Source organism: Rattus norvegicus, chromosome 17 (genome assembly GCF_036323735.1).
Source record: "Rattus norvegicus strain BN/NHsdMcwi chromosome 17, GRCr8, whole genome shotgun sequence".
NCBI classification, from domain to species: Eukaryota; Metazoa; Chordata; class Mammalia; order Rodentia; family Muridae; genus Rattus; species Rattus norvegicus.
Genome location: NC_086035.1, coordinates 87,050,001 through 87,077,691, shown reverse-complemented (window position 1 = coordinate 87,077,691; position 27,691 = coordinate 87,050,001). Strand labels below are relative to the sequence as shown.

Below are 27,691 nucleotides of genomic sequence, written 5' to 3'. Positions count from 1 at the left end.
GAATTTCGCATTCCTTACAGCATTTGAATGGCTTTAACTCGGGCTCATCTGTTGTTACATGATCAGACTCCAGTCATGTGCTTACAGCAGAAATGTCACAGAGAGGATCTGTTCTCTCTTCAGGGATTCAATGTTGGCAAAGCTGTTCAGTTAGCCCCCATTAATAATGCTGACCTGGAGCCAGTCGTGGTGGTGCATGCCTTTAATCCCAGCGTTTGGGAGGTAGAGGTGGGCAAATATCAAAGCTAGCCCAGTGTACAAAGTGAGTAGCAGATAAAAACCCTGTCTTGGGAAAGAAACAAACACGCACACAAATAAGGCTAACCCTGCTTAGTTAGTGTCTTTCAAAGCTCTCTAACTTAAATGTTCTGTTTTTCCATTTGTGCTAAGTTTTGCCTTGATGGGGGCCTTACGAGTTCCTTTCCCTTGAACTCACCCATCACCAATGGCCCTCAGCCATCACCAATGACTTCCCCTCCATTGTTTGCCCATGCGGTGGTTGTCAAACACTCAGTCTGTTTTTCACCCTTTCTGTATACTTTTGAGGGTCTCCTCTTGTGCTTTATTCAATTTTTATTCATTCACATCAGGACAGATCTTTTCTGCTCCATTGCTTATAATTTGATACCGTCAACATTTGTTCAATACATTATAATTTAGTACTTACATCTTTTGTTTTTGATGCTTATATTGTCTTCTGTGTGGGACCTTTTCAACCCAGAGTCGTCTTCATTTTCTCATAACCTTCAGATAACCCTTGTCATCATGCACTGAGTACTTGTTGATTTTCTGTCATATGAAAATGTTCTGGGTTCATAGTACACTTACGTGTGTGCATGACTTATACTTAATACCACTTTCAAATCAGTCTCTTTCTAAGGGGCATGGTTTCTTTTAGGGGAGGATGCTATTTATAAAGTAGTGTCTGGACCTATAGGATGCTCATTACTACTGGCGGATACCCTTGCAGCTCCCTAAATCAGGTATATATATATATAATAAAAACAAATATACATGTACCTAGATGATACATGTTCACATACATATGCACACACATTCACCTGTAAATGTTTGTAAACCTAAACACACATGCTTTTATGCATGTATATATTTATAAAATCATGAGCTTATACCCATTTTTCTAATTTGATTGCACTGTCTCAGAGCCCACTCTAGACTATACCTTTTCTACACTTATGATTATTTTCTCAGAGACTGAAAAACTTCACATCTATCATCTTAAATTCACTTCCTTGTCCAGTCAGCATTTCCAGTCTTGTAGTTATCACAGGTCTCTCCTGTTTCCTCTTGCTCCTCCCCTATCAAGATCTACATCCCTTAGCGACTGGGCCCGCCCACTGACCTCCTCTCTGGCTTTTTTTTAATCATCCCTATGTTATTGGGTACCTCACTACCTCAGTGATTCCTCTAGTATGAGAAGTTAAAGAGAGGCTGAAGGAAAACTAGATGGAAAAGAAACTGAGGAGCGCCAGTTTTAGTAGGTAAAAGTGTGGGCAGACTGAAGGCCAGACTGGGAGTGTTCTTGGCAAGGAGAAGACTCTTGGCGTGCTGGGCTGCAGATGAGAAGAGTAGATAGTCTCTGACGGAAGAGGCTTACTGCGCCCTCAGAACATATATTGAACTTTTGTTCACTGGGGTACTCAGTCCATTAGAATGTAAACTCCACGCTCCAGGATCTCTCCTTGTTCACTGTGGTGATTCTCAGTGCCAAGGCAAATTGCTGGCTCACATTCTATGTATTAAATTCACAAAGCTCTGATCATTCGTTTGGACCCAGATTTGAGGGGAGTTAGAAAAAGAAGATTGACTTTGTTTTTTTGATGCAGAAGGTATATACACTATAGATTTTAGAAAGTTACCTCAGGAGACAATGAAAATGCTAGTACACAGGAGGCAGAGGCAAGTTGATCTCTGAGTTCAAGACCAGCCAGGACTATACAGAGAAACCCTGTCTCAAGAAAAACCAAACACCAAACATACATACATACAAACATGCATACATACATGCATGCATACATACATACATGCATGCATGCATACATACATACACACGCATACATAAATGTTTAAGGCAGGAGGGATGGGTTAGCAGGTTAAGACATTTACCACCAAGCCCGATGACCTGAGTTCAAACCCCAGGACCTATGTGAACCAATACCTGTATGTTGCCCTCTGGCCTTGACATGTGGATGCTGGCATGTACCTATACATGTGAATATATAAATATGTAAATAACTATGTTTTGAAAGTATTAAAGTGAAGAAATGTTTAGAGATTTATGGTAATATTAGAAAAATTTTACATGGTTATTTATATTTGTGAGTACAAATTTTAAAAATGTTTTAACTTTTTATGTCTTAAAATAGTCTCAGACATACCACGAGAGAACTTTTAAACTTCTAAAATCCATTTTTCCCTGAAAAACAATTTGTCATCAGTAGCTGTCATCATTGAAGTAAAAACATTTTCCTGGCATTCTGTCATCATTGCTAAAAATTGCTTTTTTTCCCAAACTTTTTGGAAAGCATGTAAGAATATGTTAAGCTGTGACTGTCTAATGTACAATATTTACTTAATTTCACATAGTCATTATAGTCTGTGAGTGTTTTTAACAAATTATTTTCCGAGTTGGCTACGGATTTCATAGGGGGCAGAGCCTTAAATATTGATAACTCTTTCAGTTGATCAGGGAAAGTTGGTCTTAATGAGAATATTCAATCCTGGCTGGTCTCAAATGAGCAATCCTCGTGGTCCAGCCTCCAGGGCTGGCATTACAGGAGTGTGCCACCGCACCCTTTGGTCTTTCTGGGTCAAAGGCTTGTCAGGGCCTGCTCGAGACCTCACCCTACTCAGTCACTGACAGATCTTCCTTTCACTATTCCAAGATCCTTCGTGGGCAACATAAAATGCCAGGGGCAGAAATAAGTGACTCCATCCAAAAGCAGCATCCAGAACCTCATTTTTATCTGTGCCGAGATTCCTATCCCAGTCCCAGTTCCCACAGTGGTAGCATAACCTATCATCGGCATCTGTGCACGCAGTGAGCTACACCCAAGGACAGCACTCCAGGGTTGGGAGCCACTATTTGTTTTAAAGATTAATTATGTGTAGGAGTGTCTTACCTGCATGTATTTAAGTGTACTGTGTATGGGCCTGGTGCTTAAGGAGGTCGGCTGATGGAGCCGACTCCCCTGGAACAGAAGCTAATGATGGCTGTGTGGGTGCTGGGACCCAAGTCAGGACCCTTCCTCTGCAAGACCATCAAGCATTTTTATCTACCAAGCATCTCTTCAGCCAAGCTGCCATTTTTATATAAAAAGCAAGACTGCTTCTTGGCGGTTAGATGCTACCTCACCCTTCAAGGTTGCTATGGAAACATAACTGAGAAGGGCCCTGTAGAAAGACTTTTTTCCCTTGGCTTCTTCTCAAGGAATATTCAGGGATGCTGGGGCCCTGTGGAGAATTCCAGAATACCCTGTCAGTGAGAACAACACACAAGCTCCTAAGCTGAATTAAACTAAATCCAAAACGCAGTTTCTTATGGGAAAAAAATATCAGAAATCTTAAATTAAAACCAGATGCTACATTTCTGTCTAGATAATGCTGAAGACAAAATTTGTCACCATACTGTCGGTGTGCCTGGAAGCGTAATTGAGAATTTAGTGGGACCAATTGAAAAATCATGACTTTTGAGTATTAAGTTTTAAGTTTCGAATCAGCTTTCTGTAGTTGAATACTATAGAACTTTTATAGTTTTCATCAAATATAATGAACAAATGTACCTATCAGCTACACATAGTAGTGCACGTCTTTTGGATCTTTGTGAATTAGAGGCCACTGTTGTCTACACTGTGAATTCTAGGACAGCCAGAGCTACATAATAGAGAGACCCATCTGAAGGAAAGAAGGAAGGAAGGAAGGAAGGAAGGAAGGAAGGAGGAGGGAGGGAAGGAAAGAAGGAAGGAAGGGGGAGGGAGGGAAGGAAAGAAGGAAGGAAGGAAGGAAGGAAGGAAGGAAGAAAGAAAGAAAGAGAGAGAGAGAAAGAAAGGAAGGAGAAAGAGGGGAGAGGGAAGAAAGGAAGAGAAGAAGTAGGAAGAAAGATAAGGGAAGAGAAAGAAAGAGAAGGGAAAGGGAAGAGAAAAGGGAAGGGGAGGAGGAAGGAGGAAGGAAGGAGAAGGTCTGGGGGTTTGAATATGTTTGGCTCAAGGAATAGCACTATTAGGAGGTGTGTCCTTGTTGGAGGAAGTGTCACTGTGGGGGTGGACTTTAAGACCCTCCTCCTGGCCATGTGGGAGGCAGTCTTCTGACTGCCTTTGGAACAAGATATAGAACTCTCAGCTCCTCCAGTGCCATGCCTGCCTGGACATGCCATGCCCCTGCCTTGATGATAATGGACTGAACCTCTAAACCTGTAAGCCAGCCCCATTTAAATGTTGTCCTTTAAAAGAGTTGCCTTGGGGGGAGGGGAAAAAAGAGTTCCCTTGGTTATGGTGTCTCTTCACAGCAGTAAAACCCTAAGACAGAAGAGGAGGGGAGGGGAGGGGAGGGGAGAGGGGAGGGGAGGGGAGGAGAAGGGGGGAAAGGAAGGGAGGAGAGAGGGGGAGGGGAAAGGAGAGAGGAGGAGAGGAGGGGGAAGAGGAGAAGGGGAGGAAGAAGGGGAAGGGAGGGGAGGGGAGAGGAAGGAAGGGGAGGGGAGGGAAGGGGAAGAAAAGGAGGGGAGAGGAGGGAAGGGGAGGGGAGGGAAGGGGAAGGGAAAGGAGGGGAGAGGAGGGGAGGGAAAGGGGAAGGGAGGGGAGGGAAGGGAGGGGAAGGGAAGGAAGAAAACCTGACTATGGCAGCGGTACTGTAACTCCCTTCAGCACCAATCCTGACAATCTTCCTTCAGGGTTTCCTGTATGTATATCAAACACCACACCAAGGTGACTCTCAGGTTGATACACTCAAGTCTATCATTGATCCTAAGGTTATCCATAAGAAGAAACTGGGGTATGCTGGAGAAGTGAGGGTTCAGTGGTTGAGAAGACTGGGTTTGATTGCCAGTACCCAGACCAAGGCTCAAAACTATAACTGCAGTTCCAGGGGCTCTGTCACCCTCTTCTAGCCTCTTCCAGCACCAAGCACTCATAGGGTACACAGACATACATGAAGACAAAACACACAAACACATAACATTAAAAAAATAATAATACGAGAGGAAATTGAGGCAAGAAAGGTTAAGTAATTTCCCTGACGTCACGTGGTTACAGTGTCAGTAACGATGCATTCACTATGGTTGACTGAAAACTGCCAACAGGAGATACATATTACGTGGTAGGACAGAAGAGCAGAGGGGTGGAAGGGTTCAGAACTAGCAAGTTCTTGGGCATCTGCTGCTCTGTCACTAAACAAGGGTCTCCTCTGCTGCTCCTCAGAGGACAAGTAAGAAATGTCTACGCGTTGCATTGGAGTCTATTTCTATTGAATTTTCTTGGCTCACTTGCGTGCATCCTTCCTTCCTTCCTCCTCCTCTCCTTCCCTCCATACCCTCACCTCTCTAGCTGATATTTTGGAAACAAAGGGTTGTGATAAGCTTGATTAAGCTCGTGGGTACATCTGGAAAGTCAGCTTCCTTCTTAACCATTTAAGATGCTTTTTGTTAAGAGTGGTGGAAAGAATGAATGAGCAGAGGCTGGCACTTGGCCTCCACCAACATTTCTTGAGTGGAGTTTGACAATGAGGCTGGAGTTATCTAAAGCAGGGCTCAGCCTTCTGGCTTTAGAGCCTGGTAGAACTCCTTCAAAGTATTGGTAACCTCAAAGAACTTTGGCTTACATTCATTGCATCTATTGATAGTTGTCATAGTCAAACTATATAAATAACACACTTTAAAGGAAACGTAACCATATTTTTCAGAACTCAAACTCAAAGGTGAAAAGTGTCAGCGTTTTCAACTTGGCAAACCATGTTTTATGCCCGGCCCCAAGGCAGGCGGCTGATCAATCTCAGCTGCTTCTGCATTCTACCAGGTACTCCGCTTGGAGAGACTGGCGCAGGCCAGTGAACTTCTATGAGAGAATTATAGGAAGAATTACAAATCCCTTATATTATGAATACTTTTCCTCTCATGGATTCTCCTACAGAGTACTCTGGAACCCCAAAAGTTCTCAGTTCATAACAGAAGAATCTCTGTCTTAACAAACTTCCACTGGATATGTCACGCATAAGTTATAATCATCTTTGTCAATAACACGGGATTATTAAGATAATAGATGTAAGGACATCCTATGCCAGGGAAGTGGAGAAAACGCACAGAGAGGAGGGCACCGCAGTGCAGGGAGTCTGATAACAAGGCTGAGTCCCCAACTCACGCGTGACCAGACATTCCAGAAATTTTTATTTCACGATCTCTTACAGTATTGTGAATATAGCAAATTTACCACCAAATATGTGTGCTTGCCTTTTTCTGGGGAAATTTAACACGTCTGCTCTCTTTTCAGACTTGCTATTTCTGATGAACTAAAGGTCGGTTTCTTCACTTCAGACCATGCTACTCAGACAGACTGCAGTGAAGTTTTTCCTTTGAAAGATTTGATTCAATCCACGGAGAAGTTAATGCGTGTAAGTCTGGGGTAGCTTTTAAGATGACTTTCTGTGTTATTTGCTTTTATGGGGGGGTCAGTTTCTGCGGTGGAAGGATTGCTGTACTAGAGGTCAAGCTCAGTGCTTCGTGGGTGTTATGATGCACTACTGTTGAACGGACACCCTAGATGTGTGTTCCTACACATGTCTTACTTACAAGACTGGAATAATCAACCATTTCAAAATATGAAGGTCTTTGGGAAACTGAGCAGAATGACAGTTGTGTTCCTTTTAAAGTTTAAAGATTTAATTTTAGCTCTGTGTACATGTTTCGTCTGTGGATCAGCTGTATACCTGAGGTCAAATCCCCTAGAACTGGAGTTACCGATTGGTGTGCACCACCCTGTGGGTGCTGGGAACTGAACCCAGACTCTGTGAGAATGGTAAGTGGATAAGCCTGCCCATGTATGTGCGATTTCTATCCTTTTGACAACTGTGAATATTTTCTGCTTAAGACACACTAAGAGTATTTTACCTATAAATAAATGTAGATGAGACAGTAAATAACTTTCTACTGGTACAGCGTTGTCAAATCACATCATTTCCCTTGAATCTTTGGAGACAGAAATAGAGTAGAGCATTTCATAGTCTAAGATATCGAGATATTAAACCCGCCCCGTGAATTGGCATATGATTATAAGTAGTCTTAGGCGCCTTAATTTTATTTTTTAATCTAATTGAAGATCATTCTATATCTCTATATAAAAAGCTTCCACATAGTTGAATATGGTAATACATGACTGGGATCCCAGCTAACCAGGAAACTGAGACAAGGAAATCACTTGTTTGAGGCCAGCCTGGGCAACTTTGTGAAACACTATGTCAAAAACTAAATTCAAAACAAAACCAATGGGGAAGGGACCACAGTGTAGGAGTGATTGCCCAGCACGTGCAGAGTCTGGATCCAATACCCTGTGCCTTGTTTATTTCACAACTATGTCACAAGATGTACAGCATATATTCCGCTATCCCCACAGTGATGGACGGTTTCTAATCTTCTACTGTGACGAGTACTCCTGCACGTCCTCAAGTGGCAGGAAATCTGCAGTGAGAACTCTTAAACGGGTATGCGTGAGTCAGACAGCACATACATTAGTCACCTGGGAGGGCATTACCAAGCAGCACTGGTGAGCGAGACTGTACCAAGTGACTGCTAGGAGCTTTTGAAGAGCTTTCCTAGCTGCACACTTGTCAAATTTATTGTCTGCTTTTAGAAAGGCATATTTCCCAGCATTATCTTTTCCATCTCAAGCTCGCTGGTTAGGTGCACCCAAATGAAGTTTTAGTCAGGAGGACTTAGATGGCATGTGAAGCTTCGGGAGCCTTTGAGACACAACTCACAAGCACTGGCTTGCCTGCTCGTCCCTTCTCTTCTGGTACCTCCCTCCCTTCTTCTACCCCAGGATTTTATATAATCCCAAACACATCCCCGTACACCTGCCTATAAATATATAGTCACACCGAGGTTTCCCTCCCTTAATGTTTCGTGATGGAGACCAAACCCCCACATACATTTTGAAAGGAATAGGCCACATTCAAACCCTAGCACTCCACTGGCATATCTTAGTTTTCAAATTAGACATCACTTTGAAAAGCTAGACACAATGAGAGAGAATTAATGGATCTCTCCAATATACCATATCTGAGAGACAGTCTTCCAAGAAAAGCTGGGCGCCAGGTCAAATGGCCGGAACCAAGGAAGATGCTGGGATACCCAGAGCCCCACTTGCTACACTAACCAACGGTTTTTATTTGGTAGACGATTACGTCACTTCAGGTGGATTTTGGGTTCCTCAAAGACTTGGTTCAACTAAAGTTCGAGGACCGACTTAAAGAGGAGTCTTGGAAAATTGTCGGCATACTCTGTGACAAAATGTTAGAGATGAAGAAGCACTATCAGCAGGTGAGTGCTCCCGGTCAACCGGTTGATCCCTGCTTTCTCCCTTGGGCACGCAGGTCGATCCTGCCTTGGTATGTATGAGGTCGAGTGTGTGACCTCACCAGTGCGGCTGCAGTACATGTGTGTCTGGGAGCTAACACATCAGGAACTTCGGCGAAGACCTCACCGATGACCTCAGTAGTCCTCCAATTACCTTGCACAGTTGGTATAATTACTACAGATAAGGAGACAGGTTACTCTGCTCGCAATTACCAACCAGGCAGCAGAACTTCAGATTCTGTGCCAGATGTTGCTTTTGAACAGTTTTTTAAAATATAGTACTTTTGTTTATTCTTCAACAGTTTCACACGCATGTACAATGTATTTTAACCATATCTACTCCAACTTCCCCAGCCCTTCCCCCAACATATGCCTAACACACTCTCATGTCTTCTTTTTTTTATATTATAATCCACTCAGTCCATTTAGTGTAGCATATCAGTGGCCATGGAGTCAAAGAAAAATGGCTTCCTTCTCCCCTCATCCACAATACTAAAAGCTCCTCAGCTATGGGTGAAGCCGCTTGAAATCCTCCCCCACCCAGACTGGGATATTGACCTGTATGATTTTGTGCAGGTCTTGTTTAGGGGGATATTAGCTACTGCAAATCCATGACTATGGTGGCCTTGTCACATGGAGAACACAGCATCTCACAGCGCCTCTCCACATTCTCTGGTGTGTACGCTCTTTCAACCCCGTCTTCTTCATGTTCTCTGAGATTTGGGGGGCTACCACAGGTCTCTTATTTAGGGCGGAGCATTCCCTTATTCTCAGCACCTTGACTACTTGTGCACTTTTTAATGCTGGCTACCACTGTAAACGGAAATCTCTGACCAAGGTTGAGAGCATCACTGACTCACGGCTATAAAAACAAATGTCGAGAAGGCCTTATTCGTCAGGCTATTGGGGCTTTTTAGAAAGGCGGTTTGACACCATGCCTGTTTAACAGAGTTGTCGTAGTAGTAGGTTACCCAATCCTGGAGCCTATGACCCGAGCCACAATAAAATTACTTTATCACTTTGCGTATGGGTGTTTTGCTGAGTGCATGTCTGCTCCTTGTGTATGGTGCCTGTAGAGATGAGGGTGTTGGATCCATGGGAACTGGAACTTTTTTCCCATGAACATTTTTTGTGGGTTTTGAGAATCCAACCCTAGTCCTCTGGAAAAGCAGCCAGTACTCGTTTTTAAACGTTCCACCCTCTCCTCAGCCACAGCCATTGGTTTTTTGGATCAAGTTTCTCTCCTGTGAAACAGGCTTCACATCCAACCAGAAGACAATTGATTCCCCCCACGGCAGTCATGCCGAGTGCATTTGTGCTCACACGTGCCTGACAGGCCAGGGTTAGACCTGCAGGGTTTACCACCGGGTGAGGCCAGTGATGACGTTGCCCTCCAAGTGGCCTGCATAGCGTCTCTTGGCATTATGAAAGTCAGCATAGAGAACGCAAAATGTTCTGTGCTTTCAGGAGTGAGATCTTATCCTGCAGTTACAATGGGCAAGTCGGAGCCGTCAATGGCAGTAAGCTGTGTGGTTGGGGAGGCCTCTGGATCCCCACCGGCTAAGAGGTCAGAGGAGGGTGTCCCACATCTGTCATTGCGATGCTCACTTTATTGTCTACTGATACAGGGTGCCTTCAGCTGAACTCCTTCTTTAAGCAGACAGAAAAAGAGGAGAAAAGTGGGGGAGAAGAGAGGGAGAGAGAACTGGGGTTACATAAGGTTTCTTAGGTTAAGCCACATACTCCCCCAGCATCTCTAACACCCAACATATCCCTCCGTAAGCTTTAAATCTCCAGAATTCTCTATCCTACTTTTTGTTTGTTTGTTTGAGATTATACTATGACCACAACATTTCACTCTTTCCTTTCTACCCTTCAAACCTTCACAGATACCTGTCCCTACTCTAATTCAAATCCATGACCTCTTTTTATTAATTGTTATTGCATGAATATGTGTGTGTGTGTGTGTATTTGTTTTACTAACTATAACCTCTTCAGTCAATATTACTGGTATATGATTTCAGGCTGATCCTTTGATACTGGACAACCAGTTGGTGTACTTTTCTCCGGAGAAGAGCACCTCTTGAATTCTCTGCTTTCCTTGGTTGCCTATATCGTGTAGGGTTGAGGCCTCATGGGCTTTTCCCCGTCCAGTTTTGTATGTCCATTGGCATCAGCCTTGTCCAGCTCACATTTGGGCTGCCATGCTGGTGAATCTGTCCTATGTTTATGTCACCTGTTCTGCATTCTCCCCCCCAACTTGTCCTCTTTCCCTCCTCCCTACCATGAGTGTTCTCTAGCTCTCTGGCCACTACAGACACTACAAAAAAGATTCAGAGCCAAGCTAATGTCCACAATGTCCACATATAAGAACATGTTATTTATCTTTTGGGACCAGGGCAAGTTTACTTAGTATATTTTCCAATTCCATCTACTTTTGTATTCATTTCATAATTTCATATTTCTTTGCTGTTGAATAAAATTCCACTGTGTATAGGCGGCATATTTCATTATCATTAATCAGCCAATTCCATCTCCTAACTCTTGTTAGTAGAGCAGTGATGAATGCAGATGAACAAGAATCACTGTGGGAGATTATGGAGTCCTTGGGGGTATATACCCGGGAGTGGTTAGCTTAGTCATGTGGTAGCTCTGTCTTTAGCTCTGCGAGACACCACCACACTGCCTTACAGAGTAGCCGTACCAATTTATAGTCCCATCACGAGTAGGTAAGTGTTCTCCTCACCCCACACCCTCGTCATTTGTTGTCTTTTTTCTTGATGATAGACATTCTGACCAGAGTGGTTTGATTTGCATTGCCCTGAATGGCTAACAATTAACTTTTAACAATGTTTATTAGCCATTTATGACTTTTGTTATTTTGAAATCTTTCTGTTTAGTTCCACGGATATACAACCAACAAAGAATTACTCCTACTCTGTAGGCTGCCTCTCTACTCAATTGACAAGTTTTCTTTGTCCTACAGAAGCTCTTAATTTTATGAGATTTTATTTGTCAGTTGTTAGTCGTGTTTCCTCAGAGAGTGAAGTTCTTTCTATGCCTGTACTCTTTCTATGCACTCTGCTCTTTCCTTAGCAGTTGCTGCATGTCTGCTCTTGTCTTAAGGTTCTTGGTTCATTTGGAGTTGGTTTTTGTGTAAGGTAAAAGACAACAAAGAGTCTAGTTTCATTCTTCTACATGTTGTTTCCCAGTGTTCCCAGAATCACATGTTGAAGGAACTATCCTTTTTCCAATGTGTATTTTTAGTGTGTTCATAAAATTAAACAAAAACAAAAACACCAAAACGAAAACAACAACAACCAAAAACAGGTAGCTGTAGTTGCGGAAAGTTATATCTCAGTTTTCTATCCTAGTCTATTGTGATGGTTTGTATGTGCTCGGCCCAGGGAGTGGCACTATTAGAAGGTGTGGCCCAGTTGGGGTGGGTGTGGCTCTGTTGGAGTACATATGTCACTGTGAGGGCGGGCTATAAGACCCTCATCCTAGCTGCCTGGAAGTCCGTCTTCCACTAGTAGCCTTCAGATGACAATGTAGAGCTCTCAGCTCTGCCTGCACCATGGCTGCCTGCGTGCTGCCCTGCTCCCACCTTGATGATAAAAGATGGAACCTCTGACCCTGTGAGCCCGCCCAGCTAACTGTTGTCCTTCATAAGACTCTTGCTCGTGGTGTCTGCGCACAGCAGGAAAACCCTGACTGACATCTGTCGATACACGAATACGTATCTGTCCAGTACCATGCTGTCTGTGTTACTGCGCCACTATAGAATAAATTGAAATCAGGACTTGATTGTATTCTTTTTGCTCAGGATTGTTCTGGCAATCCTGTTTTGTTTTGTTTTGTTTGTGTCCATATGAATTCCAAGGTAGTTTTCCCTATAGCTCTGAAGAACAGTGCTAGAACTGTGTTTGAGATCGCAGTGACTGGATTTGCTTTAGTTAGGGCAGCCATATCTACAGGATGGGTTCTTCTGATCCATGAGCGTGGGGGCATCTCCATCTTCTACTGTCTTCCTCGATTGCACTCCTCGGTGCTTGAAAGTTTTTATTGTGGAGATCTTTCACTTCCCAGGTTAGGTTAATTCCAATGTTGGGTTTTTGTTTCTTGGGGTTTGTGTGTGTGTGTGTGTGTGTGTGTGTGTGTGTGTGTGTGTTGTTATACTTATTTGTTTAAGGCTCTTGTGACTGGAACTGCGTCTTTCATTTCTCCTCAGTATTTCTGTTATTGGTACATAGGAAGGCTGCTCATTTTTGTACGCTAAATTCTAGGAATTTTCTGGTAAAATCTTTAGTGTCTCTTAGATATAAAACCATATAATTTCAAATAATGATATTTCAGATTCTTTTTATTTTATATTCATATACTTTAAAATATATAATTATATTCTATTGTATTATAATTATATTGCATGTGCATGTCTCTGCATAAATATATGGGCCCATGTGAGTATGGGCACCTACAGAAACCAGAAGAGAGTGTCACATTCCTTAGAGCCGGGGTTAAAGGAGTCTGTGAATCATCCAATATGGCTGCTGGCATCTGGACTCTAGTCCTCATGATTGAGCAACAAGTGCTCTTAACCCCTGAGCTGTATCTCCAGCGCTTACATCCCTTTTATTTGCTTCTCTTATCTTATTGCGATAGCCAGACTTCCAGTGCTAATTAAATATCAGTGGAGAAAGTCAGTACCCCGGCCTTGTTCCTGACTTTACTGAAAGTGTTGTACATTTTTGCCCTTTGAAATATTTTGATTATATTAAGGAGATCTGTTTAATTGGTTTCATTTTGGTCACACTTACCGAAATTAACTGGTTCTTCTCTCTCGTTCTTCTGGCGGGTCTGTGTATATGTTGGGGATGGACACGCAAGCGCCATGGTACCCGTGTGGAGTCAGAGATCCTCTCTTTCCATAGTGTGGATTCAGAGACTCAAATGCTGGTCTTCAGGATTGGTAGAGTCCCTTTACCTTGGGAGCCATCTTGCCTGCTCTCTTTGGTTAGTTTGGCTAAGGGCTTTTCAAAGAACCAACTCTTTGTTTCATTAATTCTTTGCATTGGCTTGTTACTTGTTTGATACTAGGTCATTAATGTGTGCCTTGATCTTAATAATTTCTTTCCATTTACTGACTTCTTCTAGGGCCTCTGGAAGGTTTAGGTCAGTCTGATCTACAGAGTGGGACTCTGGGATTTTATGTATTATTATGTCATATATTGAATAAATTCATATAACCTTCAAGTCTATCCAAATCCCTAAATGGAAATCCTGTTATCCCTAAGATACAAATTTCAGAAACTAAGGTTGCCAAGGTTATATCTTCTATCAGCCAGCTCAAACCATGGATAGGGGTTCAGTATGTGAGTTCAGTCCTTTCTGACTCTAACACTCACTTGTTTTTTACACACCATGCTAGAATCAGAATGATAGATATGAGACGTAAGAGTACTTTTTTTTAAAAAAAAATAGTGTTTCATTTTTGCCCTAAGCAGATATAGTCAAATTTATTTGATTTATTATAGATCAAGAAAGCTAACCTTCTTTATATGAGTCTATCCCATCCAAAAGTACAAAGACTGTGGGCTGGAAAGACGGCTCAGTGGTTAAGAGCAGTGGCTTCTCTTCCGTGGGGCTGGGGTTTGAGTCCCAGCATTCTCATAGCAGCTCACAACCACCTGTAACTGGAATTCCATGGGCTCTGACACCCTCTTCTCATCTCCCTAGGCACCAGGCACACGAGTACACAGATGTGTGTGCAGGAAAGACACAAAACACTTAAAATGATTAAAATTAAAAACAAAGAATGGTAAAAATGATTATAACAGCATGTGAAATCTTAGTCTTTACCAGTCTTGGGAACGTTCTATAGGACTTCAGTTGATGTGTACTATACAACGCTGTCAGGTTATCCATATCTTACCCATGGCATCTTTGTATGCTCTTGGTTAAGAATGGATAAAAATTACATGTGCTACAGTAGCTGCTGTATAGAAGAAATTGTGATAAATGGAAATTCTCAAGAGGTTGATGCGCTGGAAGGTGAATTGTTGCCACGTCTTCCCCAGGAAGCACAGGCTGTCTCCGGAAGTGCAGCGGGGCTTACTGCATTCATCTTTGTTTTGTAGGGAGAAGATATCATGAGAAAAAGCTTTCAACAGCAGCTATGTGATGCCATTGCTGTCATCAGAGGAATGTACCAGGTGGGTTTCGGGTGCAGCCAAGGACAAAGCAGACTTGGTTCCTGCATATGTGGGGGGTGGAGCTCACCTCGAATTCCTAGTCTGTACTTTTAGTGTTGAAGGTATTCCTCCAAAAATCTCAGATTATCTCTGAGAATTCAGGCTTCAGCTGATCATGCTCACATTAAATGTACCAAAAACAACACCACATGCTGACAGACAAAACTTCTGGAGACTGGAAAGTTGCAATCTCATTTCCCTAGCACCTAGGCAAGTGCCCAAATCATCCGGCGTTCCTTGGTGAAGAGGCCGCTAGATGGAAGAAGATGGGATAGTCACAAGACGAGAGTTCAAAAGAAGTGTCATAAATACCAGTGAGTGGCCTCTGGCCTTCCAGATGACAGGATCCTGCTGTGTGCTCAACATGGTGCTTTACTCCTGCACAGAGTAGAAAAATACACACTTTCAAAGATGACTTTGAGACTTAGTAAGCATCTTATGCCTCTCTTCATATTTATATCTACATTCTCATCTTGGTGAAGGAGTAATTATTTATACTAATGAGTGATTTGCCCACTGATCCTGTCTGTTTGCACGGCATCTGGCACATCTGTATTTAACTGTGTACCGATGTATTCTGTGATAGAAGGTAAGGGTGGTTGCTTTCTCACTGGCGGGGCCCTTCTCTCACTGTAGCTCTGTGCGTGGCTTATCATTAACCATCAGCTAGTAATTGTGAGTGGATGTTTATGGCTCTTGGTATTGCCTGCTTTTCTCTCCTTCTCACCGGCTGCACATTCTCTCCTCCTCCTTAAACTCCTGGAAGCATTTGCAACTTTATAGAATCTGAAAACGTTATTTCCACTTTAGCTTTCTTTGTAGTAATGATGCAGACACTAGAAGTCAGGTCTGACCAATGGCATCTGCCAATGGGCTTCCAGTGCAATATTAAATCAATTTGCTCTGAAAAGTCCCCATAGGTGCACATGCCTCCTCTACACCCACCCAATTTTTTTTGAATTTATGTACACACACACACACACACACACACACACACACACACACACACACACACACACAGTGACTGGGCCACTCTTGCTAACCCAGACCCAATCATGCCTTCCAATCATGGATCCTCAGACAAAGTCAGAGAAGGGGAAGCCCTGCTAGTGAAGGTAATCCTCCAAGCTCAGATGAGCTATCAGGTTGTGGTAGACTTCGATTTTAATTAGCGGGGTTTTCCCACAAGCTACCAGAAGTTAGAATCCTTCCCTGTGAGGCTATGGACCCATGGAGTAGAGATAAGATCACTTTGCCACTGCTGCCTTGATTCCCTAACCCAGAATGTCGATCCTCATGATAAGCAGCTGTCTTTTATGTCACTATCTTTGAGAAAAGTGTATTATGCATTAACTGTAAATAGAATAGCATCTTTATGTTCACAGCAACATGTAATTTCTTGATTGCATTTATCAGATAGATTACTTTTCTGATTAGTCAAGAATCAGCAAAATGAATATTTTGAAGCAAGTGCTACAGAAGTAAACTGCCCAGGTTCAAATCCCAGCTTTACCACTTAATTGCTATGTGACTTTAGGTAAAATACTTAATCTGTCTGCTTCAGTTCTCTCTGCTGTAGAATGAGAATAATAATGGTCCATACCATCTAGACTGACGTGCTCCAAGAGTAAGACAGATTGAGCTTTATGAAGCGTTTAGATTAGTACCCAACCATGGTGGGTAAAATCTAAGGGTAAAGTAGGCCACTGCACATGCTCATAGACCTCCTGTCTTAGTGTTGCTGTGTTTTTCTGTTTCTCATGATTCTGTCATAGCATGTGGGCTCACATCCTTCTGCCTGCTGACTGAGGGCAAGATGAAATACCTTCATGACCTTGGTAACCACTACTCATGTTTGTTATGTTGAATCATATGAAATTCCCATTTTGGGAGTCACAGAGTCAAATAACTCTTTCACATAATATGTAGCTTAAAGGATCATAGTAATTTTAATACATCTAAAGCAAAGAAAGAAAGAAATTATACAGGAAATGGATCTTTAAGAAACATAAATCTTGGCATATGGTATCTTCAAATGAGTACTCTCTGGTATGATACGCTAGATACTGACATTGTGAAAGAAGATGAGGTAGGGGTAAGCAGAGAGGGAGATCATAAATAAATCAGAAAATATAAGTGTGCAGAGATAAACATATATAGTAGGATATATGGGATTACAGCAAATGAACAGCTATTTCTGCTAGTGAATGTTGTGAAGATATCACTGTGCTGGGTATAAAATTAAGGGACTTTGTGAACAGTTGGCAGGCAAGAAATCTGATGAGGGTCTAACAGTCAGTTATGCCAGCATATATTATAATATTTTTGTTGGCAAGCAACAGAAATCTAACTTATTTGGTATTAGCCCCTTCCTTGATCCAATCCAGAACCACACCCAACCCAAGACATAAGACCTCAGCACACCTGTAGCTGTGTGCCCTTCTGCAGTTGGAAGTGGAGAAAGGAAGACTGCTGAGGCTCATGGGTCACCAGGTTCAGTGAGAGACCATCTCAAACTGACAAAGCAGAGAGTGACAGAGTAGAGCCCTGGACATCCTTCTTTGGCATCTGCATGGGACCTGTGTGTACCCCCTCCCAACATATACACTGGTGTGCACCCCTCCTACTCCACACCAGTTCACACACACACACACACACACACACACACACACCCCAATGTGCAACCACACACACACACCAGTGTGCACTCCCACACACACCAGTGAACCTTCCCCACATAACAGTGTATACACACACATACACATATACACACACACCAATGTGTAACACACACATACACTCACACCAGTGTGCACCTGCTCCCCACACACACCAGTGTACCTTCCCCACATAACAGTGTACACACACACACACACCAATGTGTAACCCACACACACACCAGTAGCATCTTCCCCACATAACAGTTTACATACTTGCACACACACACACCAGTGTGCACACATACACACCAGTGTGTACCTCCCCCCACATACATCAGTGTACACCTCTCATACATAGCAGTGCACACACACACACCAGTGTGCACCCACATACACCAATGTGCACAAATAAACACACACACACCAGTGTACACCACCATACACATACCAATGTGCAACACATACACCAATGTGCCTCCCACATACACCAGCATTCACCTCCCATACATACACACACCAGTGTGTACCCACGCACCAGTGCACCTTCCCCCACACACATATCTGTGTGCACCTCTTCACACACACCAGTGTGCACATTCACACACCAGTGTACACCTACACACACACCAGTGTGCATATACACACACACACGTCCCCCCACACACATAGAAGAATTCTCTGGAATTTCTGTTTACGGTTAGAGAGTAATTCAGAAATGTATGGCTTATTAGAACATTAATCATCATTCATGCCTTCAATAATTCCTGGAAAACTGTTTTTAATATACATCAAATGTTCAAAAAATGGCAGAAGAATGACCATCACTCTCTATATGAGCAATTTCTATTTCTAGAAGTGGGAAATGGAAATAGCTCAATTCTGCCTGTTACCAAGTTTTCATAAACATATGCTAGCTCAATGTGTTTAACCAACCCACATTAGTTGTGCTTAGGTGCTTTATCAGATGAAAAAATGTTTATATTAGGTTAAAGTCATTATTTGAATCTTCACTTGGGCTTGTTAGCTTTGACTTGGCTCATTACCTCACAAGCCTTGCTAATCCTGGCCACCCACTTCGTTCAGGTTTAGTCATAAGGAAACAGTTGAGCCTTGAAAATTTAACCAACCACCTGCAGAGGGCAAGAGTAGCTGGCTCTCTGCTGCCCCCTGGAGACCAATTAAGGATGTAGTTACTTCTCCAGCTCCGAGCATGGGTCTAAACCTATTTAATTGTTTATTTGTGTGAGATATTATATTGTTTTATTTGCAAAAAGGAAACTTTAAACACTCACATTATTCATATATTTTTCTTTCAGAAAGGTATTATTTTGCTGTAGTTCTAATAAAAAAGAAACCACTCTCAGTTTTTCAAATGGGAATTTAATAAGAGAACTTAGGTATTTAAACAGCCTGTAGAACAGAGGGATAACAGAATGACAGCACCAGCTTTCAAACTAATAAGCATCGTCTCAGGACTATGGGTATCTTCCTCTTCCCATGACTTGTGGTCTATCCTTTATTGATAACTTTAGACTTCCTTCAAGTCTGTCTAGATATTTTGTGGCCCTATATGAAAACTATCTTTAAACAACAAAAACTAGTCTGGTGTGGTGGCGTAGCCTTTGATCTAAGACTTGAGGGACAGAGGTTAGCAGTCTCTGAGTTTGAAGCCAGACAGGTATACATAGCTAGCGCTAGGCCAGACAGGCCTTCCTAGTGAGACACTATCTCAAACAGACAAATGAAACAATCTTTAAAATTATACTGTTTTTCGAATTAATACTGTATGTGTGCATGTTCCTCTGTGTGCATGTGTGTGCATGTGAGTGTGTGTGTTTGCGTGTGGTGTGTGTGTGAGTGTGTGTGATATGTGTGTGTTGTGTGTGTGTGATTGTGTGCATGTGGGGTGTGTGCGATATGCGTGTGTGTGGTGTGTGTGAGTGTGTGTATGTGGGCTGTGTGTATCTCAGTGTGTGTGTGAGAGAGAGAGATGTGGTGTGTGTGTGTATGTGTGTGTATGTGTGTGTGTATGTGTGTATGTGTGTATGTATGTGTGTATGTGTGTGTATGTATGTGTATATGTGTGTGTATGTGTGTGTATGTGTGTATGTGTATGTGTGTATGTGTGTGTGTGTTTGTGTGTGTGAGTGTGTGTATGTGTGTATGTGTGTATGTGTGTATGTATATGTGTGTATGTGTGTATGTATGTGTGTATGTGTGTATGTGTGTATGTGTGTGTATGTGTGTGTATGTGTGTATGTGTGCATGTGTGTGTATGTGTGTATGTGTGTGTTTGTGTGTGTGAGTGTGTGCGTGTGTGTGTGTGCGATATGCGTGTGTGTGGTGTGCGTGAGTGTGTGTATGTGGGCTGTGTGTATCTCAGTGTGTGTGTGAGAGAGATGTGGTGTGTGTGTGTGTATGTGTGTGTGTATGTGTGTTTGTGTGTGTGAGTGTGTGTATGTATGTGTGTATGTGTGTGTATGTATGTGTGTATGTGTGTGTGTATGTGTGTATGTATATGTGTGTATGTGTGTATGTGTGTGTATGTGTGTTTGTGTGTGTGAGTGTGTGTATGTGTGTATGTGTATGTGTGTGTATGTGTGTATGTGTGTATGTGTGTGTATGTGTGTATGTGTGTATGTGTGTGTATGTGTGTATGTGTGTGTATGTGTGTGTTTGTGTGTGTGAGTGTGTGTGTGTGTGTGTGTGTGTGTGTGTGTGTGTGTGTGTTGCTGAGATGGAATCCAGGACCTTAGGCAAGTGTTCTAGCAAGTTTATTTTTTTTTATTCTATCTACTTGTGATTTTCATAGCTTTTTCATTTCATTCCTTCTAATAAATAAAATAATTTGGGAGTGATTATTCCCTCATCAGCAAACTTCCCATTTTGCACTTTTATTAAAAGTTTCGTGGGGGGGTTGGGGATTTGACTCAGTGGTAGAGCACTTGCCTAGCAAGCACAAGGCCCTGGGTTCGGTCCCCAGCTCCGAAAAAAAAAAAAAAGTTTCATGGGTCAGAAATGTGTCATGAACTATGAAGGTTTTACCATTTACAGAATGCATTTCCCCATCCAAGAATATTATCTTGGGTTGTTGATTCAGTTCTGCCCTCTATATCTCAAAAACGTTTTATTATTTTGTTTATGGAAGTTGTAAATAGTTTATACAGCCAAGTTTGTTTTCCTGCGTGTTATAGTTTATTTCTTTAAAAGGTGTAATCTCTTCTGTCAATTTTTTTATATTAACTTGAGTATTTCTTATTTACATTTCGAGTGTTATTCCCTTTCCCGGTTTCCGGGCAAACATCCCCCTAATCCCTCCCCCTCCCCTTCTTTTGGTGTTCCCCTCCCCATCCTTCCCCCATTGCCGCTCTCCCCCCAACAATCACGTTCACTGGGGGCTCAGTCTTAGCAGGACCCAGGGCTTCCCCTTCCACTGGTGCTCTTACTAGGATATTCATTGGTACCTATGAGGTCAGAGTCCAGGGTCAGTCCATGTATAGTCTTTAGGTAGTGGCTTAGTCCCTGGAAGCTCTGGTTGCTTGGCATTGTTGTACATATGGGGTCTCGAGCCCCTTCAAGCTCTTCCAGTTCTTTCTCTGATTCCTTCAACGGGGGTCCTGTTCTCAGTTCAGTGGTTTGCTGCTGGTATTCACCTCTGTATTTGCTGTATTCTGGCTGTGTCTCTCAGGAGAGATCTACATCCGGCTCCTGTCGGCCTGCACTTCTTTGCTTCATCCATCTTATCTAGTTTGGTGGCTGTATATGTATGGGCCACATGTGGGGCAGGCTCTGAATGGGTGTTCCTTCTGTGTCTGTTTTAATCTTTGCCTCTCTATTCCCTGCCAAGGGTATTCTTGTTCCCCTTTTAAAGAAGGAGTGAAGCATTCACATTTTGATCATCCGTCTTGGGTTTCATTTGTTCTAGGCATCTAGGGTAATTCAAGCATTTGGGCTAATAGCCACTTATCAATGAGTGCATACCATGTGTGCCCTTCAACAGAGTAATGGATACAGAAAATGTGGTACATCTACACAATGGAATATTACTCAGCTATCAAAAACAATGACTTTATGAAATTCGTAGGCAAATGGTTGGAACTGGACAATATCATCCTGAGTGAGGTAACCCAATCACAGAAAAACACACATGATATGTACTCAAATTTTTTGACTTATTACTCACGTATACTGAAAACACGGGTATTGTGTATCGAAACCACTTAGCAGCTCTACTGAAATGCAGTTTGCATAGCCTAAAATGTACCCATTGAAGGTGTACAAGGTAAGGTTGCTGTGAAGCCAGCATGGTTCACTTTTAGGACATTTCTCTGCACCTCTAATCCATTAGTTCTACTTCTAAGTATTTCCTTGCCTTCAAGGGGAAGAGAATTCCTCCAGTTCCCAAGGCAGCTCAGTGGAGCTGAGCTCTCCGCTTGGTGATTCTCGGTCTTATGCTTCTTTTGCCTTCTTATTCCCTAGGGTCACTGGTCCCAGCATCTGCCATTGTCGAAGCAGCGTTTCATGTGTGTAGGACTGTCCGAGTCCCTTGGCAGGAGACAGAAGGCCACTGCCCCTCCCGACTTCTGTCATTCCATAGCTCATTCCCAAACTCCATGCTTCAGCAGCACCAAGCTCGGTCTGCCCTCTGCACCCCTCAGGCTACTCGACACCTCCCTGCGATCCTCACACACTGAGCCTCTTCCCTGTTCCTCACACACCCAGGTCTACAGTTTTCTTACTGAGCTTCTATGCTTGCTCTGTTATTGAAAGTGGCACATCAGGCTGAGAGTGTAGTTCAGTGATAGATGCTTGCCTAGGATGTGTAGAGTCCCAGGTTCAATCCCAAGGACTGGCAAAAACGTTAAGGGGTTCCCCAAACCCCCACATTAATCATACTGCTACTTCTGTCTTAGGTCAGCAATATCTATTTTATATATTTCAATTTTCCAATGCTGGGTGCTTATACGTTTACAACTCTTACGTTCTTCATGTAAATTGATTCTTTTATTAGTATGTAGTGACTTCTGTCTCTTTTTTTTTTTGTTGTTGTTGTTCTTTTTTTTGGAGCTGGGGACCGAACCCAGGACCTTGTGCTTCCTAGGTAAGCGCTCTACCACTGAGCTAAATCCCCAGCCCCCGTGACTTCTGTCTCTTGTGAGAACAACTGAATCCAAATTTCTTTTGTCTGATGTTAGTGTAGTTGTCCTTGTTCTCTTTGGGCTTCCAATTGCAGGGGAAATCTTGTGTTATCTTTAAACCTTCGGCCCCTGAGTATCCTTAAGGTGAGCTTGGATCTTTTAGAGATAATACGTTGTTGGATCATGTTTCTCTGTCACTCGGTCACTGACCTGTGTGTGGTGAGACACTTAATTCACTTGCACCTTGAAGTGATCGCTGAAGGGCAAGAAGTTACTCTTGCCATTTAGTTGGTTGTTCTGGGGTGTGTTCCTTCTACCCCTTCTTCAACTCTCTTACTGTCTTGTCACAGTCTGTTGGAGTCTTTGTAGTGGCATGCTTTGTCTTGTAACTCTTTATCGTCGTGTACTGTGGTGGGCTGAAGAGACCACCTTGGGGTGCCTAAACTTACTGCACCTGGATATGCCAAGTTTGCTTGGTATCCATGGGAGGACTGCCCTCTTCTGAAGAGAAACAGAGGAGGAGTGGTTGGGGTTTGGAGGGAGGATGAGAGGGTGGGAGGAAGGGAGGGAGGGAGGGAGGGAGGGAGGGGAACCTGCATCCAGGATGTAATATGTGAGAGAAGAATGCATTTAAAAAATATACTGAAGATTGCTTTAACCATGAACACTGAAATAGAAGGGGAGAAACCATTTAAAGGTATTGATGCTTAAAAGGAAGGCAAAATTGGAAAATGCTGAGCCTGGCTATACAAAACCTAAAACTGCATTTGTGGCAAACCCTGGTGACACATGCCTGTAATCCCAACACTTGGGATGCTGCAACAGGAGAATTGTTATGACTTTGTGGTCAGTACGGTCATCCTTGTGCATTCCAGTCAACTTGGGCTATAGTTTAAAAGCCTGTCTCAACAACAACAACAACAACAACAACAACAAAAACAACAACAACAACAACAACAACACACACACACACACACACACACGAAAAGAAAGAAAAAAGAAGAAGCTAGGAGAAGGAGAGAGAAATGGAAGGAGGAAGAGAGGGAAGGACGTAACTTCATTTCAATGCCATCCAACTCTGCACACATTATATTTTCCTTCATCCAATATATTATACTATCATTGATGTCATATTTCATACCGTTTAACATTACTTATGTATGAATTACTTATCACAGCTGTAGTTACTGTCAATGCTTTTGACTGGGTACTACAGACAAACCTGATTTCTGGGAGACTCCTGGGATTCAGAGCTGCCCTGAATCGTGGCTTTTGTGGGGTTGGAGCTGGGTTTCAGGGCTTTCCTGGCATGGGAAATTGAGCTAATGTCTTCAAGCCTGTGTGAGCATCTCCTGATGGGTCTCTGGGTGTAAGTACATGGCTACCGTTACACTGGGGCTGGGGTAAGAAGGAAGTGGTTCACAGCACTACTCTCAATGGGACATGAATCAGAAGACCCTCCTCTGAAGGCAGGGAGACACGAACCTCCTTGAGGGTGGGTCCCTTGGTAGGTTGTTACTACCGAATGACAGCCAAGGTCGTTACAGAGAATTTCAGAGTTTTCTATATGGCTGAAAGCAATGGTTTGACTTGAGGGCATGGACTAGTATCATTGCTGCTCAGTCCCTGGGAAGGTGAGACTGTTCTTAAATCACAGCTAGGCAGGCACTGGCTGAGTTTCAAGGCCAGTTCGGGGTCTGCAACCATAATAGGCCAGTGGTCCTGTTACCAGAAACTGTAGGTAGCCATGTCTCCTCTGAAATTCCTTAGTGTCAGTGGTGGGACGAAGGCCAAACATTCATTGCTAAAACCAGAGCAGTGAGTCCATTTATGACTGTCATCAGAACTGTTATGGTCAGGTCTGCAACTGGGTACAGACCTGCTCCCACCCCCCCAACCATCCTCTTTGAGATGAACTAGAGTTATGCACCTTCTAGCTGGGTAGGCCCCTTTGTTCACAAATGGCTACCAAATTCTTGTGGCTGAGGGAGGGAAACTTCCTATTTAGTCATCATCCTCTTCTTCACCATTACTTGTAGGGCAGATAAAATTTGAACAGCGTGACACACTGCATTGGTACCATATTGCTTTATCATGCATTTTAATTTAGAAGGATTTGCCAAGAAATGTGAGCAAATTACAAAAATAATAAGATAGGCTTGCAAGGCAGGAAGTCAGATTGACCATTTTCCCAGGGGAGCCTTGAAGGTGTCATTCAGAGAAGCGAGGAGATAAGATGGAAACCCAGTGCAAATAGTCAATCTGGATCAGACTGCGGGGACTCTAAGGTCAGGCAGTCTATTTCCAGTGTGGGTAAGACCAGTACAATTTGGAAATAAAGTTTTCTGGTGTGATACAATCCCCAATGCACAAGGAAGTATATTTACGTTGAAACTCAACTCAGGGTTCTGGAGATAGGCTACCTGAACTAGCTTACGAGCCTAAGAGTCTGGCCTGGTCTCAGTTGTAGAGAGGCCATAGAGGTCATGTAGACTGCTAGTCACCTCCGGTCCTGGTATAGGAGCTTGGTGTGACCTGGCCCAACAGACATCACAGATCACCAGAGAGTTGATCATTTTTCAGTTCTCAGCTTTCTGGATGGGAGAACAGGTTTTTTTTTCCCATTGGAAAGACAATGCTGTATGCTTACCGTTCCTGGTTTCTCTGAAGATCTGTGGGCTCAAGGTCCCTTGTGCTCTGCCCTCAACAAGTTTCTAGTCTGATTTGTGACATTTCTCTCTTCCCTCCAGAATTTCTTCGAACTAGAAGGCGAAAAGGCCGCCCTGCAAGATGCAGCAAATGTCAAAATGGGTGTTTTGTCGAAAAAAATGAGAGAGAAAGAAGAAGTTATTAGGAGTTTAAGGAATGAACTAGAACTATATGAAGAGTTTGGATTTAAGAAAGTTGTAAGTTTCATATACTTTCACAATAAATTAATTATAATTAATATTAATCCATCTAAGCAGGATCATAGAGCAATAGCCCTGGGTTAAAAATTAGTAAGAAGTGAGCTGAGGAGATGACGTAAAATATAGCAGTGAGGACCTGCATTCATTCCCCAGTACTCGCATGAAAGCCTGGCATGGTGGTGTGTATCTAGGACCACAACATGTGGGGAGGGGCTGAGGCAAGAGAACCGCCTTGGGTTCACCGGCCATCACTGGACAAATCAGTGATTTCTAGATTCAGTGGATGGGTCTATCTCCAGCAACAAGGTAAAGCGTAAATGAGGAAGCCACCTGACATCACCTTCCGGCTTTGGCTTCCACAAGACCTGTGCATCCATCTACATGTACATGTGTGCACACATATACCGACTCAGAAAGAAAGAAGGCATGAGACTGATTCGGTGTACCTTGGTAATCTCTCCACACCATAAGCTGGCCCAGCATTTTGTTACTCGGTGGCACATTCCGGGAAGTCCAAGTCAATTATAAAGAGGAGCACTTTAATTGTCCTCAGATTTTATCGTATAATGGAAATGAAATAACCCTCCTTCAGTGCCAAGAAATTCCATTCAAGAGAATAACAATGTGCGTTTTTATTGTAATTTCTAAGACGTCCATCCTCTTTGCAGTCAGGATAGCTGAAAAGGCATGAAGCAAATCTCTACAAGTCAGAGGCTTTCAAAAAGCCAACTGGGATGGACCGAACTGGGGTGACAGGGAAGTGAGAAGAACTGGGAGTCTGGAATGATGCAGAAGCCTCTTGCTGGCCGAGAACCCTTATACAGTGTAGTAATACTTGTTCTAAAGCTTGCCAATAAGATACTCTTTGGAGAGAGATACTCTGGTGGGCTGAAGGGATAACTCAAGGGTCAAGAGTGATCGTTGCTCTTCCAGTGGCTCTGCATTCTGTGCCCAGCACCCATGATGGGCTACTCATGGGCCAGCTGTAACTCCAGCACCAGGAGACTTAATGCCTTCTGGTCTCAGTAAACACAGAGGTACACGAACATGTGTATGCACATGCACACACAGAGAGACACACACACAGACACAGAACACACACACAGACACAGAACACACACACAGACACAGAACACACACACAGACACAGAACACGCACACAGACATAGGCCTGTGAGTATATGCCCTTAGGTGTCCTCTTCTCTAGGAGCCTAACAAACATGACTGGTTTATCCTGAAGAGCCCCTAACTTCTAGAGCTTTAACTGATCCATTGTAATCCTGTTCAATATGTGGTCCCCCCCACTCCCCCTGTGGCCTTATTCACAGCAGCCGTTTGAAGGGAAAGAACCCAGAAAGCGTATGTGCCACCATCACATGTGACTGGAGTATTCCTTTCACAGGAACTCACATGCATATCTGTGTGAGCCTGACTCTTCCCTCAATGACTCTTTCTGTTAGAAGCCCCGTGCTTAAATGCATGGTAAACCTGTTCTTGCTGCAAATGAGCTCATTCTGAAAATCTTCTCTGTGGCATAAGTCAAGGATCTGCCTTTACACAGTGGGCGTCCCTGAAAGATGAGGGAAGTCACTAGGGTGTTGCCCACGGTGGTGTGGAACTGTCCTCGCGCCCTTCTCAGCTGACAGAATGACTTTTAAATCAAGATTTGGCGAAGGAAAAAAAATGTCAGATTTTGCTACTGATGGTCTCCCTAGCAAGGAGAGACAGTCACCGCCTTCCTGCTGAGGCTCAGAGCCAGTGGGGACAACTGTGCAGGACAGCAGAAAGGGGAGCTCGAAGTTCTGTCTGCAAGAACTTGCAAGAAATACAGGTTCATTCTCATCTCTCATTGGTTCAGCACGACCAGCTGTCAAGGACCCAGCCGCGGTCCAGAGTCACAGAGAGGATTTTATCATGAGCCTCTAAGAGCAAAACGATGCCTACATGTGAGTCACAGGACTGAAAATAAGTAGGTGAAGCTAGAAGGCACACACACTCACACACACACACACACACACACACACACACACACACAACTGAACCCCAACTGATACTGAGTCTCCCTCGTCCAAAAATTCCTACAACTTCAGATTTCAGATTTATTTTGAATTTCACCGTAGTTCCCTACCGGTTTGCCCGTGGAAAACACTTTATT

At 43.2% G+C, this 27,691-nt stretch overlaps 1 protein-coding gene across 12 annotated transcripts in view; it reads left to right on the top strand.

The window, feature by feature from the left end:
• C17h10orf67 (similar to human chromosome 10 open reading frame 67) overlaps window positions 1–27,691 on the top strand; it is a 111,923-nt gene that overhangs the window by 5,032 nt on the left and 79,200 nt on the right. For 7 of the 12 annotated variants that reach the window (XR_010058939.1, XR_005495400.2, XM_039096205.2 and 4 more), the window contains exons 2-5: window positions 6,498–6,618; window positions 8,399–8,542; window positions 14,716–14,790; window positions 25,378–25,533. Coding sequence is in view for 10 of the 12 variants with exons in the window: in XM_039096205.2 (XP_038952133.2) it covers window positions 6,498–6,618; window positions 8,399–8,542; window positions 14,716–14,790; window positions 25,378–25,533 (496 nt within the window). In the remaining 2 variants the exon portion in view is untranslated. Of the gene's footprint in view, window positions 1–6,497; window positions 6,619–8,398; window positions 8,543–12,063; window positions 12,217–14,715; window positions 14,791–25,377; window positions 25,534–27,691 lie in introns of those variants that run through there. The other 5 variants (XM_063276742.1, XM_063276743.1, XM_063276744.1 and 2 more) reach the window with 2 other exon arrangements.